The following is a 16,759-nucleotide window of genomic DNA, read 5'->3' as shown; positions in this document are numbered from 1 at the left end:
TCAGGCATGCTGGTGTGCAATTTTATGAATTTTATGATTTAAGGAATTCTGATGATTAACCAATTGCCATTATACATCATAAAAAAAAATTCTGGCCACTTCATAGTTTAGTAGAGAAAAGGAAAGTTAAGTTCCTATTTTCATGGCCAGCAGTCTTGAATTTAAAGCCTGGGGTCCCATTTTTGAGGAGGTGGCATTGTCTTATTGGATGTATTCTTCCCAAGAAGGTAGCAGACCTAACTTCATGTCTTCTTTTTTTTTTTTTTTTTAGACGGCATCACTGTCCACATCTCCCTACCAAGATTTATGATAAAATAGAGAAACCATGTCTTCTCTCCGAATATACCGAGAACTACCCTCTCTATCACTCTTACCTGCCCAGAGAATCCTTCAAGCCCAAGCTGGAGTACCAGAAAGGGTCCATCCCCATGGAAGGCCTGACCACATCAAGGTGAGTGCAAGTAGAATAAATATAAGAATATATTGAATAAATATATGCATATGTATATATCCATGTCCAGCGCTAATGTATGAACAATATTAATATAGTATACAGGATTAGTGCATCAATGTACAGTGTCAATGTATGGTGTCAAAGCCTTTTTAAAAAAAAAAAACCATTTTATTCATCAGAGACCCAGAGATATAGATAGGCAGAGGGAGAAGCAGACTCCTTGTGGGGAGCCTGATGTAGGACTTGATCCTGGAATTCTGGGATCACAACCTGAGCCAAAGGCAGATGCTCAACCACTGAGCCACTCAGATGCCCCTGGTACCAAAGCCTTTAATGTCAATATACTGTACCTCAGAAAGGAAATCATGCATTTGTTAGCCTGCTCAGTTTTTCCCAACCTCTTCTTACAGAGAAAAAATGGTTACTTAATAGTCTAGGGGTGAGGAAGGCTAAAATGATCTACATAGCAAAGAGTTGGAGGTTAAGTATAGAGGGATGAAATGGTGACTGGGCTGCTGCTGAAAAGGGAGTTTTGGACTTTGACATCTAAGCTCCAGGTCAGCTTGGGTAGCATAGTGATGGTGGTAGGGGTGAATGGAAACTTGATGATAAAGAGGGAGCTGTTTGGAAATTATGCTGCAGACTTTGAATTGAGATCCCCTTGAATGTTACCCAAGAATGAACAAAGACTAGAGTTGACCTTTAAACAATATGGTTTTGAACTGCATGGGTCCATTTACATGTGGATTTTTTTTGAATAAATATGGTACAGTACTGTAAATATGTTTTCTCTTATGATTTGCTTTATAACATTTTTAGCTTATTTTTTTGTAAGCCTACGGTATATAATACATATCACATATAATATTTGTTAATTGATTGTTATTGGTAAAGCTTCTGGTCAATAGTAGACTATTAGCAGTTTGTCTTGGGGAGTCAAAGTTATATGTGATTTTTGACTGCCTAGGAGGTTAGCATCCCTAACCTCTGCATTGTTCAAGGGTCAGTGGTATTTCCTTTTAAATTGCTCTTGATATGCAAACTCAGATTTCTTTAGAGATTTTAGTTTAGAGACTGAACTACCTGGCTTAGTGTAATAGGGTTGCAGAGGTATCCATATTTAGAGGGTGGGGGAAACTAATCAATTTCGGGTCTGCCCTACGTGTTGCAAGACTAGCAGAATCTGCCACTGACAACTTGGTTAGTGACCTCTGGGTGGTGACCTGTGATTGGTGACTCGGTGGAGTGGAAACATCTTTGAGGCAGTTGAGCGGTGTGCGGGATTGTATACTTAGTCCTCAGATGAGACCTGAGAAGGATGCCTTCTCTGCCTCCACATTCCTCATCCCTACAGGGCTGGATTTCTGGGAGATGGAGATCTTAGAGTATGTAAATTGCTGCAGCACAGCCCTGCACAGCCTTACAGGACTCAAGACCTGGTAAATTTTCTTCCTATTGCTCCCCCTTTGCTCATAATTTTGTGCTTTCCTAGTAAAGGTCCCAGATGATTCAGGTGAAGCAGACCAGCTCTAACTCATTCTGCCTCCAGGGTTTCCCATGATGGGCCTGGATACGTCCTCTTTTGAGATTGTAGGTTGAGGGCATGAAGTATTCCTACAAAAAAGCTGCTATGTTCTAGATCCAAAGGAAGTCCATGTATGAGTTATGAAGCAGAAAGACCGATGAAGAGATAAATGAAGCCAAAGGATTCCTGATTGTGGTGGGAAGCGGTGGGCAGGGACAGCTTGAGGCTGGGGGGTAGTCAAGGGCCTTGTTTGATGCATGACTTGAATCAGATCACTTTTATGCTAGACAGATATCTTACATGATTTGGTTTAAACACATTGTTTCTGAGTATTAAAAACATATTTTATGTAACCTGTTTTCAACCTATAGCTTATAAAATAATATGAGTTTGGGCTTCATGTTACCAAGAAAACAGCACTCTTAGATCCTAAGGTCTGAAGACCACAGGGAGAGACTCCTACCATTCCCAAGCATTGCTTTTCCTTGTAGGATACCATGGTCATTGTTGATGAAGAGTCCACAGCATATGTATAAGAGACATATAATGGGTAGAAAAAGATGAGAGTAGCATTGAGGAATGGCTAGCAAATATCATATTTCAGCCTCTAGGTGCTGGTCTTCTCCTCTCTTCAATTTGCAGGAAATTGAGAGCCACACATGAAATGTGAAGTACAGGACAGCTTCAGATGTCATATTAGGGGTATGTTCTCTGTTCCAGAAATGCAGAAAAGGATGCTTTGAGGGTTGGATGCTGAAGGTTGCTCTTTATTTCTTGCCCACAAGCTTAGGAGTTTGAGGACAAATCCTCTCTGCAGCAGAAGCCCTGCACCGTCACCTAGCTCTGAGGTCCCCAGATGGAGCCCCACATGCCTGCCTGCCTGCCTTCTGATGGTGCTTTGTGAAAACAAAAACTTCCCCTCCGACCTGTCCTCAGTTACCCTTGCCTCATGTCACTTAAAGCCATAAACCTATCACCCAGAAGTTCCCTCTGTCCCTGCCAGAGCCAGGGTAACAATATCATTCATGTCAAAATGTGGCCAGAGTGGAGGACTGCAGACACAAAAAGAATTTCCAAAACAAGTTGTTCGTGACCATAAGCGCCTTAAAAGAAAATGCATAGCAGGATCAAGATCGCCCATGGGAAGGAAGATGAGCAGAAATGCTTCTCTCTTCTCCTTTATGTTCTTCCCCAGAGAGAGAACCCAGGGGGAAAATGAACAGAGGGCATCTCTTCCCTCACCTGTGACAGGTACCTCAGGTTCATCATATCTCAGCCCTATGCCTGCCATTGCAGGCACTAGTTGTCATAGACTGAGAACAAAACTATGTCCCTCTCAGGATTCATTTTTAAAAAAAGTTCTAGTGAGGTTTTATTGAGATAAGTAACAAATACACGATTTTACCAACCATGTTTTTTGAACTGTATAAATTTAGCAGGGACTCTGGCTGGTATACTTGCATATACAGCAGAACTACTCCATATAAAGAAGTCCTCATCTGAGTGCTCCATCAGAGGCTTCTGGGGGAAGGTATGGGTCAGCCCTGTGTTTGCACACTGCCCTAACTGCATGGATTGTCACTTCTCTGCCCTTAGAACCCTTATTACCTGAATATCCCACCCACTTCTATATGTAAAGGGACCCAACTTCGTTTCTGAAATTGGACATGGGGCTGCCACCTGGCGAATGAAAGTCATGTGGCTCAGGGCTTGGCTGGGTCTGGTGATTAAGCTCATACACAAATAACACCTGGTTTCTGGAAAGGTTATCATCCCAGCATGAGGCAGGGATACAGCTGCACACAACTCTTACTGACTGTAAATCTTAGGGATTTACAGCAGGTGCCATGAGGGGAATGCTTGTGATTTTCAGCCCTTCTTCGTATGAAGCAGTTTCTTGCAGCCCTTGTCGATTCTCTTCCATAGGATCTGCCTTTAGTTAGGATAGATGGGAGATCAATTTATGAATAAGAGGTTTGCACCTCAAGCCTCATTTCCCCTTAGGCATGTCACCATGCAAAACACGTGGGCCCCATTCTGGGACATTATTTTGTTAGCTAAGGAAGATCCCTAAGATGGCGGAATGGATAACCTGAGAGGAAAGAAGTAAGTCTTCAAGATGATGTTACATCTTTTTTCTAAGGGGAGTGGGACCATGTGGAGAGTGAACAGGAGGCATTGGAAGCAAGATGGAATGGGGTTCTGATTTGATAGGTTTGGCTCAAAGGCAAAGGGCAGCAAGTTGGCAGCATAGATTTTTCATTTATTGACAAAACTTGTAGTTAAACTATGGAATTGGGGGGCAGAAGGAAGAGCTAAAAGGGAAAAGGCACTTGGAATCCTCTCAAATGCCAGGAATAAAGAAGGAAGGTTGGTAGTGGGCCTACATCTTTCCCTACTCATGAATTTTACACATTTTCTGTTTAAATACATACTTCTCTACCCAGAGCTACACCCCCGGGGGATATATCTACTCCCCTCCTGTAGATTTGGTCCAAGAATCACGAAAAAAATACAGAAAGAAATCTCAGCACTAGACTTGCCTGGGCAATTTCAGAGTCTTTGATATTGTGTATCTTTGATTAAATTTGGAAACATTTTGACCATTATTTCTTCAAATACTTTTTCTGTCTCTGAGACTGTTCATTTCTTTCTGCCAGTCCCTTTTCCTGTTTTTCAAATTGGATAGTTTTTATTCATCTGTCTTCAAGCTCATAGAGTCTTTCCTTCAACTCCATTCTGATATCAAGCCCGCCCAGTGACTATCTTATTTCAGATATTGTATTTTTCAGTTTTAAAAGTTATATTTAGTTATTTTTAGACAGTTTCTATTTCTCTTATGAATTTCCTACATTTTAATTGATTATGACCTTATTTTGCTTTTTATAATTTAGCATAGTTAGAATGGCTGCTTTAAAATTTTTGTTTGCTAATTGTAACATCTGGATCTGCTTGAAGTTGATCTTTAGGATTATTATTATTATTATTAATTTTTTTATTGAGACTGGGTCACATTTTCCTGTATGTATGTCAGTGATTTTAGATTGATCCTGTACATTGTTGAAGTTATGTTGTAACGACTCTGGATTTTTTTTTTTTTACATTCCTCCAAAGACTTTATTAATATTACTATTTTTTTTTAAGGCAGATAGGTGGTAATTTGATTTGATTCAAGATGCAAACTTGTGTCATAGGTGGCAGCTCCAATCTCAGTTCAGGTTTGTTTGTTTATTTATTTATTTATTTATTTTTAATTTCTCTCTCTTTTTCTTTTCTTTTAAGAGAGCACATGAGCAGGGAGAGGAAGAGGGAGAGAGAATCTTAAGTAGGTATTGAGTCCAACCCGGCGCCTGATCTCACAACTCTGAGATCATGACCTGAGCTGAATTCAAGAGTCAGATGCTTAACTGACTGAGCCACCCAGATGCCCCATCATTTCAGTTCTTTATCTTTAGCATGATTGCTTGAAGTCACCTCACACATATAAGGTCAGTGGGAGACCTGGGCCCAGTTTATGTACAGAAGCTAGAGCTTCTTGTCTTGGATTTTTTCCTTTCCAGGATTTCTTCCTTATTTTCCAGCACCTGTGGTTGCCTCAAACTTGGTCCTATGGTTCTTCAGTCAAACATGAGAGGTATTCTGTTCACATTATGGCTGCTTGGATTGGCACAGACTGGAGCCTGCTGCCAGACTAGAAGCTTTTGGAAAAACAATGATTCCACCACAAAATGGAAATTTATACAGAGGCTCATGCAGTACCATTCCCTTCTTCTACTTGTTGGCTTTCCTCCAGAATATGCCTATCTTGGTTGCTCTTTAGTGCTCACAGGTAGTTGTTCTTCATATTTTTGTGCAGAGCCAAAGTGAAGTGGTGACAGATGTTAGTATCAGCTCTAGTGGGCATAGAGTTGATGAGAGAGTAGAGCAGGAGTTAGATACTGTAGTATTTAATTCCTGGAGGCAAGTCCTTAGAATCCTGTCTGTCACAGCACAGACAAGGAGGGCTCAGTGTCCTGATCAGGATCAGGGGCATGAATTAAGCCCTGTGAATCAGCCTTGGGATCTTTCTCAGTGTGCTGGGCTGGGATCCCAGCCTGCCTGTGATGACATAATGGTTTTCTTAGAGGGTGCCTTATAACCTTGGGAAATGTTGGAATTATGTGTGGAAGACATGAAATCAAATCAACTGACAAAAAAAAAAAAAAAAAAAAAACAAATTCTGCAGTGGAGATTGAGAGAGGAGAAATAATGAGGAGGAGAATCACAGAAATTAAGATGAGTCAGAGGATCGTTGTTTTAGGACAGTTCAGAAAGATAATGGCCTGAAGAGCAGTAGACTGGATTTGGAAGCCCAGTGGGACTTAGGGGTCCTGGGCTAGAGTGAAGGGTTAGCAGAACCACATTTGATGGGGGGAGTGGGAGGTGAGGAAGGCAAGTCTGTGTGTAGACAACCCTGTGTGGAAGAGAGAGGAGAGAGGAGTGGGCTCCAGTGAGGGTTGTGTCACTTTGTCACTTTATTTTTTTCCTTTAAAATTGGGAAAAACTGAAGAATGTTTAACTACTGAGAAAAAGGAACCAGGGCAGCCCAGGTGGCCCAGCGGTTTAGTGCCACCTTCAGCCCAGGGGGCCTGATCCTGGAGACCTGGGATCGAGTCCCACGTTGGGCTCCCTGCATGGAGCCTGTCTCTCCCTCTGCCTGTGTCTCTGCCTCTCTCTCTCTCTCTCTCTGTCTGTCTCATGACTAAATAAAATCTTTAAAAAACAAAACAAAACAAAACAAAACAAAAAGGAACCAGTAGGAGGAAAAGGCTAACACATAGACTAGTATACAGACAGGTCCCCGAGAAAGAGGGAGAGAATTTAGGATAAGGGTGAAGACAATGGCATTGGGCAAGAGGAGCAACTCTTTTTATTTTATTTTTTATTTTTTTAGATTTTATTTATTTATTCATGGAGAGACACACCGAGAGAGAGAGAGGCAGAGACATAGCAGAGGGAGAAGCAAGCTCCCTGTGGGGAGCCCAATGCAGGACTCGATCACAGGACCCTGGGATCATGCCTTGAGCCAAAGGCAGACACTCAACCACTGAGCCACCCAAACATCCCACAACTCTTTTTATTTTATTTTATTTTTCACAACTCTTTTTAAAATGGATTTCATTTAATTGATTGATTAATTGGACACACTAACAAGTACTGAACTTTTTGGGGATAAACATTAATAGTTTAAAAAAAAGTATTACCTGGCCTCTTTATCACAGTGAAAATCTGCATTTCCCACTTCCAGTCTCAGGACCCTAGTTGGCCGTTACGTTATTTCTTCATTTGTCAGACTCTGGTCAAACATCTTCCTTCAGCTTCGCCTAACTCTTGGAAGTTAAGTTGTTATGACTTTCCCAGCAGGGCCACTTTAACCTTTGCTTAACTTGAAGTTTAACTCTTGGCCTTCCAGACTAATATAACTTTTATGGCTATGCATCTATAAGAGACTTAACATCTTTGACCAATTTTTTTTCTTGGTTCATAGTCGCAAGGGGTATAGGGACTAGGTAGGGAATGTAACACAGGGAGACAAGGGAGTGTTCTTAAAAAAAAAAAAAGCTACTAAATTTGAGCAATTTCTGGGAAGAATAAAATACTTTTCTCTTACATGACCTTAAAGGCTGTAAGATTATGTGAGATTGGGGACATGCAGTTATGTTGTGGTTAATGGTCGATTTCAGTGAATGTTCTCAGCATAAAAACATAATGAGGAAACATATATTCTGATCAAATTCACTCTTAAGCCACAGTAAATACTTTGGGTGGGGTATAAATGAATTACACTTTTATTTTTTAAAGAGATTTTATTTATTTACTTGACAGAGAGAGAGGGAGAAGACAAGTGGGGGGGGGGGGTGGCAGGCAGAAGAAGAGGGAGAAGCAAGCTCCCCACTCAGCAGGGACCCTTGATTCCAGGGCCCTGGGATCATAACCTGAGCCAAAGGCAGACACTTAACTGACTGAGCCATCCAGGTGCCCCATGAATTACACTTTAAATTTAAAACTTTACCACTCTAGAAATAGATCACCCCCCTACCCCGACCCCAACTCCCACAAAGATCATTTGCTTAATTTGTTGATCAGTAAATACAACCATAAGTGTACTTTCACAAAGAAACTTGAATTTTGTACCAGAAAGGGAGATTTAGTTAACAGTTTCACTTTTTAAACACAGTGAGCAAGGGTTTTGCTTTATCAGTTCTTGTCTTTGAATAACCAACTTCAGGATAGCCCACGGGGCTGGTGAGTTTGGTTGGCATTTACCTACTCTTTTCCTATGGAGATGGCAGGAAATGCATTAAGCAGGTTTTTGTTGTCATTGAGCTTGGTGGGCCTTGTAGAAAGGTTCTTACATCCTCTCTGAGGGGGAATTAGATTCCCTTACTAGCAATAATGGCAGAAAAGGAGGTCTCTGTGCGAAGGGTCCCAAAGCATGGCAGGCCTGTGACTGGAAGGCACTACTGGCCGTTTTGGGGTTGGGAGTACTCTGTAGGGCAGCTTGGACGTTCAACTCTGTTCTTCTTTGCTTGCCTTAGATATCTGTTGATAATCCTCGGAAATGAAGAGGGCTGAACCCTTGAGTTGCCATCAGCGAACACAGGTTTATATGGGGATGTGTGGTCCCAGGCTGTCTCCACCCCTTTTTGGAGTGAGGAGAGCTCACCTCTCCTTGGGAGCACACTTTCTGAGGAAGGCCACCTTGCAGCTCTGCAGCCTACGGCTGTCAGTTCCTAGTTCTCTGCTGCAACTTGTTAAGTATTAAACAGATACCAGCATGAGGCACTTGTACACTCAAAAAGAGTAGAAATATGGAACTGACCCTTGGATTCTTGTTTAGCCTGTTCCCTCCATAAGCCCCAGTTTATACAGAGTCAGCTTCCAGATGTGTCAGGTCACTCAGCTTCCTCTTGCTATTTGCCAACACGGGGCCCATGGGAAGGGAGCCCAGGCCGAAGACCCTATAACTGCTGCTGAGATATATTTTTAAATCTACTCAGAGGGAGTTACTGGGAGTTCAACTGAAGCATCTCCCATTTCCCCCTTAGAGCCCTAGAGAGACCAATTCTCCTGCTTCCTAACTCCCCCCTCCCATCCCACCAAATACTTTGGGCCCTGGTTTGGGTTTATTCACAACCACGTGTATAATTCATGCAAGACAGGTTACAGTGGAGCGTGTTACCTTTGTTAGTCAAGCATGGCTCAGTAATGCTGCTCCAGATTTTGGCAGGGAAGTAGGTTTTATTGGTGTTTGGGCCTGATGTTTTCCTGTCCGGAAACCTCCCCCTTCTCTTGGCGAGGTTGTTTTGGCAAGCACCATCAGGGAAAATCTCCCTTCCACTTGTCCAGTTGGATGAATGGGTTCCAAGCAAAAACAGGCTGTTGTGTAAATCAGAAGCCCTTGAGGGGAAATGTTTGCTTAAAAGAGTTTGCATTTGAACAGTGGGGAGTCAAGACTGCCTTGGGAGACAGTGCAAGCCCAAGCTGAGCCCTGGCTCTACCAGCATCGATGCTGGTGATAGTGCAGTTAGTAGCTTGGAATTTCTGTAACTGTAGGATGTTCTGGGAAGGGAGTACTTCTTGTCTAGTTGAAGACCATCATGCTTTTTTCTGATCTATTGTTTTCATATTCCCTGAAATAATGGGAGCACTGATACCAGAGAGCTGAGACGTGAAAGACTCTGTGTCTTCATCTATTGTGCTGCCCGCTAGGTTTTCTCTAGGATCAAGTAGAGGAAGGCAATCATTATCCACAGGAGAAGCTATTGGGAGTGCAGAAGAGGAGGTGGTAGTACCTTAAAAATAAAAGTTAGCCCCCCAGTCAAGTGACTGGGTGGGGGGGAGAAGGTGGAGAGAGCAGGCACAGACAAGAGGCCTTCTGAGTGGTTCAGTATGTTTGGAGTGGAGTGTAGGCTGGGACGGAGGTGGGAGATGAGGCTGGGGAGGAAGGCAGAGGCAGGTCCAGGAAAGCTTATATACCATGATAGAAAGTCTGGCTTTATCTGGGAGATGTTTTTCAGCTGGAGAGTAAGATGATTTCATTTTGTGATCTCTCTTCAGAGAGTTTATTCTGGCTACGTTATATGGGGATTAATGTAGAAGTGGTGGGAAATGCAGCAGGAAGTCCAGGTAGTAAATTGTCACATGATTCAAGTGAGAAATGGTCAGAGTCTGGACTGAGGGGGAAAGACAAACCAATGAGATGGAGTGGGGGCTGCACTTAGTGAGTGATTATCTGGAGCAGCAACAGGACAGGTCCAGGGTGGCATCTAGGTGTCTGACTTGGGTGAGAGGGGAATGGTGGTACCCTTTGTGAAAGTGGGAAACAGAGGAGGAAGAGCAGTTAGGGGGATAGAGTAGAAGGTGAATTCTCAGCAAACGTCTGTAGAATTGGATTAAATGGAAACCCTTAAGAGCCTTCTCCTGGGTCAATGGTGTGTATTTATTTTCCTTTTAGGAGAGATTTTGGACCTCACAAAGTGTTACCTGTGAAGATCTACCAGCCTGACAAGTTCATCCCAAGTGAAGAGAACATGGATCTGCTCACAACATATAAACAGGATTATAACCCCTACCCTGTCTGTAGAATGGGCTCCATCAAGCCTCGGGACAGTAAATATCCATGTGGTGACAAGATGGAGTGTCTGCCTACTTACAAAGGTGGGGGAGAGTGCTTGAGGGGCAGCTTGGGGAAGGATAGGCTGAGCCTGTGTGCAGGTCAGGAAATGGGTTTTACAGGCACACCCTCTGAGCACAGGGGTTGGGCAAACTGCATCCTGTGGGCCAAATCTGGTCTACAAGCCTGTTTTTTTAGAGCTGGAGAGCTAAGAATGGTTTTTAAATTTTCAAATGATTAAAAAAAAATCAGACTATTATTTTAGGAAATGTGAAAATTACATGAAATCCAAACTTCGGCATTCATAAGTACATTCTGTTGGAGCACAGCCACACTCATTTGTTTACACATTATCCATGGCTGCTTCTGTGCTATAGCAGTGAATCTGAGTGGTTGTGCTGGAGTCTGTATGGCCTTAGACATTTAATATCTGGGTCTTTTATAGAAAAGATGTGCCAACCCCTGCCTTAACTTGCTGTTGGAATTCTACATTGGGGAAGTGTTTCAAGTTTAAGTTAGGTTCCAATTCTGATTGAGTGACTGATTCATTCATCCATTTCAGAAATTATGGAAACATAATGTACATATAGGAAAACATACAGATCTTAATTTTACAGACCAGTGAATTTTGAGTGAACACATTTCTTTAAACAGTGCCTAGATCAAGAAATACAACATTGATCCCATGTAGGATAGAAGGATTATGCTAATAGGCACCATGAATTAGTTTTACCTGTTTTGTATTTCATATTAATGTGGTCAATTCATTCTTTTAAAAAAAGATTTATTTATTTGGGGTGGGGAGGAAGAAAGAGAGAGAGAGAGAGAGAGAGAGAGAGAGAGATGAGAGGAGAGAGAAGATCTCAAGAGACTCCATGCTGTGTGAGGAGCCTGATGCAGGGCTCCATGAGATCATGACCTGAGTGGAAACCAAGAGTTGGATGCTTAACCCGAGCCACCAGGTGTTCCTAATTCGTTCTTTATTGAGCATCTGTTACATCACAGGCCTGGTATTAGGAGCTGTGAAGGAAGCATAATGGCCTGTGCCCTGACTTAATAGTCCTATAGGAGAGATGAGATATGGAGTGGTAGGTACAGTGAAAGCAGTGTGGCAGTCACTCTGTGGAGCACAAGCCACAGGCTGAGACCATGGGAATGGAGGCCAGTTTGTAATCCCCAACTCTTCTGCAATAGGATGCACGAGGGCACATGGTAGCCCTAGGAGTGTATGCTCAACTGCTCATGTAACGTGTTTGTGGATTTCCAAATGACTGTGCTAGTAGTTGCTTTTATTTTGTCAAGCCACACGTTTAGGCAGGTGGAGGTGGGGAGGCATGGGAGGATGTGGGCATCCTCCTGAAGCCCTCCTAGGGGCTCTGAATCCATCATTCCGAAGACACCACACATGGCCGAGCTTCTCTGCTTCTTCCAAGAACTTGGACTCTTGTCATTTTTCCACTGCATCTTTCATATTGTTCTCTTCCATTCTTCCACTGTTACCTTCTGTCAAGCTGCGTTTTGGACATTGTCATACCCTGAAATGGCTCCTCCTTTATGTACCCCAACATCCAGTGCTCCCAGTTTTCTCTCTTAACTATTCCCATCAAGACAGTTTTTGGCCTCATTGGGATCCCCTGTCCACTGGTGCCTCAGCCTCCATCTCCCCGTCAACCCCTCCTGTGTCTGTGCCTCATGTAGCCTATTCTCTGATATATCAGTGCAGCCCGGATTTTACTCCGTCTCTCCTCTGTCCTTTTGTTGCTTCCTGCCAGCGAAGCCCCAAACCTGCCTTCTCCATGTCCACACCTGGCATATACCTGAGCAAGTCTCCAATCCTGTCTGCTTTTATCCATTTTCCACAGAAAGGAACCGAGGAGGTCTTTAAAAAATGGCAGTATGATCTGACCTCTTCTCTGCTTAAAATGCAAATAATTACTATGGTTCTTAGGATAAAATCCCCAATCTTTTCCACCTTCTCTGGTACCTCGCAGATTCTGGTATATCCTCCAGGTGCCCCTCTGCTCTGGCCACAGGACCTTCTCTCACTTTCTTTTCTGCATTTCTTTTCTGTCTCCAGGCACATTGCACATGCTACTCCTCTTTATAGAGACCTCTGCCCTTCCCTTGTCTAGCACTCATCCTTCAATGGACAGCAGAAATATCACACCATTTGAAGCCTTTCTAGATCTTATCCTTTATCAGACTATGTCATCCTTTTAGATGCTCTAAGAGTGCCTTGTACTCCTCTGTTTTGTAATCCATTTTGTAACTTTTTGTTGCTGTTTTGCTTAATGTTTGTCTCCTTGGCCAGGCTGTAATCTCTAGGGTGGCAGGGATCTGTCTTTTTCTTTGCTAGCTACCAGCAATAAGGCAGCTTTACAAAGGAGTCATTGCAACCAGGAGCATGGTGGGGTGGCGTTCTGGCCTCTACAGGACTTCTGCAACTCCCTTTCCATCCAGTGTTTAATGGGAGGCAAGAAAGGGAGTACTGTGGAACCTAAGAAATGGAGGAAGGAGGCACAAACTAGAATGAACCCTTACCTCTGACGGGAAAGGGAGCAGGGACTCTGGTAGGGTTTGTTCAGCTACAAACTCCCCTTTCCTTTACATACTCCTTTGGGTCCCCTTGATTTTATGAATCATGGTGGAGTTTGAGCCTCTTCAGTACAAGTGCTTGCTCAGCTCATTTCCCCCTCTCACCTTGTTCTAGGTGAAGAGAGAGGTCTGGGAGTGAGAAATGCTCTTTGTTTACTTTAGGGTTTGGCAAAGATGGAGTAGCCCAGTGCCATTATTGAAAGAAAACTCCTCTCTATTCCTCCTGACAAAATGCTTACCACTCAAACACACAGAATATAACCCAAAACAATAATTGGATATATTTTATGTTTTAATCTGTCTCCTATTCCTCCCCTTCTCTAAATAGTTACATCTCACATTGCTCCCTGCAAACCAGAGAGTAGTATTCTGCTAAAGCGGAATCATAGTTAACTTTTCCCTACTGATAAAGTTAAAATTGAGAAAATTCAATTTTCTTTTCCATTAAGAAAATTGACAGCTATTAACTGCTTACCTACTTATACAGAATTAATGAACAAATACTAGTTAGTATCAGCAGGACTGCTCAGAACCAGGCATACTCAGATGAGGGAGGAGGTTTGTTCTGGCTACATATGCACTTGGGGTTGGAATTCATAGTTCTCCTCTGAAATTCAGATTTTAAAGCAAGTCAGTATTTACCCAAAGGAAATGCTTCTGTAGTTAGATTTGACCAATAGGCACCAGTTTGCTGTCTTGATAGTCTTTTAGAATAATACTTATCATATTCAATTAATGTACATAGTTTATTTGTTGCATCTCTTCCCTATGATATGATGGCTTCCAAAAGTGGGCTGTGACTGCTCAACATTCCTATCATTTTGCACAGGTGAGAGCACAACAAAGGCATGTTTAGTGAGGAAATAAATGAATGAATAGTCTGGATGGTTGTTTACAAGGCTCCAGGTGACACAGTTTGGCATTAGATTTATACAAATACCCATCCAGTCTATTACTCTGGGTCTTGGCTAGTAGCAGGAGTGAAGCTCAGGGAAGACTCGGGACATTTACTCTGCTCTTGGGTTAGTCCTATAAAACCTCATGCATGTGTGAGGGGGCCTCACCCTTGCCTTATCACTTGGTGTATCACCTCTAAGGAAGTCTTTTTCCATAGCAACCTTCATGGTTTTATGGACATACATTGATTCTCCTTCCAAAGGAGAAGAAACACCAAAGCCCAAGGTCGTTAAATATGTGTATTTCAATGGGTGCCACCTATGTCTCTATGTTCCACTTACTGTAGTTCTACAGGAAAAATATGCAAACTTTTTTCTTCTCTTATGGCCAGCACCTTTACTGGAGTCCAGAAAACCACCATTAAATATGCTCCAGCAGCACAGCAGCATTTGGTTGTAATTTTGACATTTTCAAAACACAGTGCAATTGGAAAGATTGAAAGTGTAATTACTTGATGCTCAGCTTTAGGTTTAGCTAAGCTTTTTTTAAAGACACATTATTGAATGGAATCCCTTCTAAAGAGATTCTTGCCAATTACCCACATGACACCCTGGCCCTGAAGGGCTTTACTGATGGCTTTTCAGGCGTGTACATAGTTTGTCATGTGGAATTCTGAGGTTTTCAGGGTCCTATGGAGGTTTTTTTTGTAATACATGTTGGGTGGAGGAAGTTAGGAGGTTGGATAATTATGTGGTTTTGACTGTATTGTTGGGTATCAGAAATCACATGAGACAACTTCCAGCCTAGGAACCTGTTTTCTTAACACTTCATCCATCACAGAAGAGGGCCAGAAAAGCCCTGTCCTACCCACCCCCACACACCTTGAGGCAGTGTGTAGGCATCTACAGGTAGATGCCCCCATTTTAGTGAGGTCTGAAGTCTGAAAGGGAAACATGTGGTTTATATTCAGCAAGATGGTTCCCTCTAAGGCCCCCTAATGCTTTCAAGATGCTGATAGAGCCATTAATGGCTCTCAGAGAAAGATTAGATTTTCAATTAAAATGAGGCCAATTTAAAATAAATAGTTGGTAGTATTATTGGCCTAAAATAAACTTAAGAGTGTGCCTGGGGGTGGGGATGTCAGGACCTCTGGAGTGGTGGTGGAGTGAGGAGCTTAGTAAATCCTCTTCCTAAAAAGCAACAATAAAACTGGACAAAACAATAAAACCCAACCATTTTAGGGCTCTGGAAATCAACTAAAGGCACACAACATATTGAGAAGCATTTATTCAAGAAAAACTGCTAAACCATCATTATAAAAAGTGGGAGTTTGTGGTGTTTTATCCTAGGGCTGCTTCCATCATGCCACCTCCTAAGTTTGATCTGTGTGGTGGTTCTACCTGGGAAGGCTGGGCTGTAAAAACTAATAGGTCTGCTGCGAGTTGGGAGTAGTGTGCATACCCAGAGGTTTCAGTAAAACAATTGTGATCTCAGTAGCAAAAAAACAAAAAACAAACAAAAAAAACCAGTGAAGACAACTTCTGCAGCTAGTCTGGGGTTGTGGAATTAGTTGGGGAAAACAGCAGACCAGCTAGAAATCTAACAAGGAAATCCAGAGAATGGGAAAGGCCTTGATAAGCTCATACATATTCCTTGTGGTCTAGAAGACTGCATATGGGCCAGGCAGTATATAGGCTCAAGAGAGCTAAGAGACAGGGCCTAGTTATCTACTCATCTTCCCTGGCTGAAGTCCATGCCTGGTGCAGGTACAGAGGAGACACGAGAAATCCCAGAAGAAACTAAAAGCCAAGGCAGAGCTGTAAACTGTTTGATCTTTCACTGTGTTCCCTAACCCACACACAGATTCGTTAGCAAAGGGTGAAAGCCTTTCTGGATTAAGGCGTTTAAACATAACTTGATAATCATTGGCTAATTACTAAACAGTGCTAACACAGGGTGACTTTCAGGAATTTTGGCTTAAAAACAATTAAAAAGAGAACCTAAGCAAAACATCAGTGGCCATACACGGTTGGGGAGACAAGACTCCATTGAATTAGTGCAAGCAAGTCACGAAACAGCAAAAACTGCTCCCAGTGGGGTTGGAATCCAGAGTTGCTATAGCATATTATCTGAGATGCTGAATTTTTTTTTAAAGATTTTATTTATTTATTCATGAGAGAGAGACACAGAGAGGCAGAGAGGTTGACATGGGGAGAAGCAGGCTCCTCACAGGGGGCCTGATGTGGGACTCGATCCCCGGACCAGGATCACGCCCTGAGCCAAAGGCAGAAGCTCAACCACAGAGTCACCCAGGTGTCCCTGTTGAGGTTTTTTAAAAATTTTTTATTTTTAAAATATTTTATTTATTTATTCATGAGAGAGAGAGAGACACAGGCAGAGGGAGAAGCAGGCTCCATGCAGGGAGCCCGATGTGGGACTTGATCCCGGGACTCCAGGATCCTGGGCCTAAGGCAGGCACCAAACCCCTGAGCCACCCAGGGATACCCCCTGTTGAGGTTTTAACAAAAAATTATAAGGCATAAAAAGAAACAGGGAAATATAATCTATGAATAGGGTAAAAAAAGCAGCAATAAAAACTACCTCTGAAAAGGCCCAGATATTAGACCTAGCA

General features: G+C 42.6%; 1 protein-coding gene and 1 long non-coding RNA gene across 4 annotated transcripts in view; both read left to right on the top strand.

The window, feature by feature from the left end:
- Nucleotides 1–16,759, top strand: part of SAXO1 (stabilizer of axonemal microtubules 1) — a 102,306-nt gene that overhangs the window by 73,834 nt on the left and 11,713 nt on the right. For all 3 annotated transcript variants that reach the window (XM_038552484.1, XM_038552485.1, XM_038552483.1), the window contains exons 2-3: nt 272–451; nt 10,477–10,679. In XM_038552484.1, the coding sequence (XP_038408412.1) occupies nt 429–451; nt 10,477–10,679 (226 nt within the window). In that variant the 5' untranslated portion in view covers nt 272–428. The remainder of the gene's footprint in view (nt 1–271; nt 452–10,476; nt 10,680–16,759) is intronic.
- Nucleotides 1,782–3,511, top strand: LOC119873917. Its single transcript, XR_005366805.1, has 3 exons — nt 1,782–1,893; nt 2,622–2,681; nt 3,416–3,511. It is a non-coding gene; the product is annotated as an uncharacterized LOC119873917 (long non-coding RNA).

This window comes from Canis lupus, chromosome 11 (assembly GCF_011100685.1).
Source record: "Canis lupus familiaris isolate Mischka breed German Shepherd chromosome 11, alternate assembly UU_Cfam_GSD_1.0, whole genome shotgun sequence".
Classification (NCBI taxonomy): domain Eukaryota; kingdom Metazoa; phylum Chordata; class Mammalia; order Carnivora; family Canidae; genus Canis; species Canis lupus.
The sequence above is the reverse complement of the archived record's forward strand: the minus strand, read 5'-3'. Positions and strand labels throughout refer to the sequence as shown.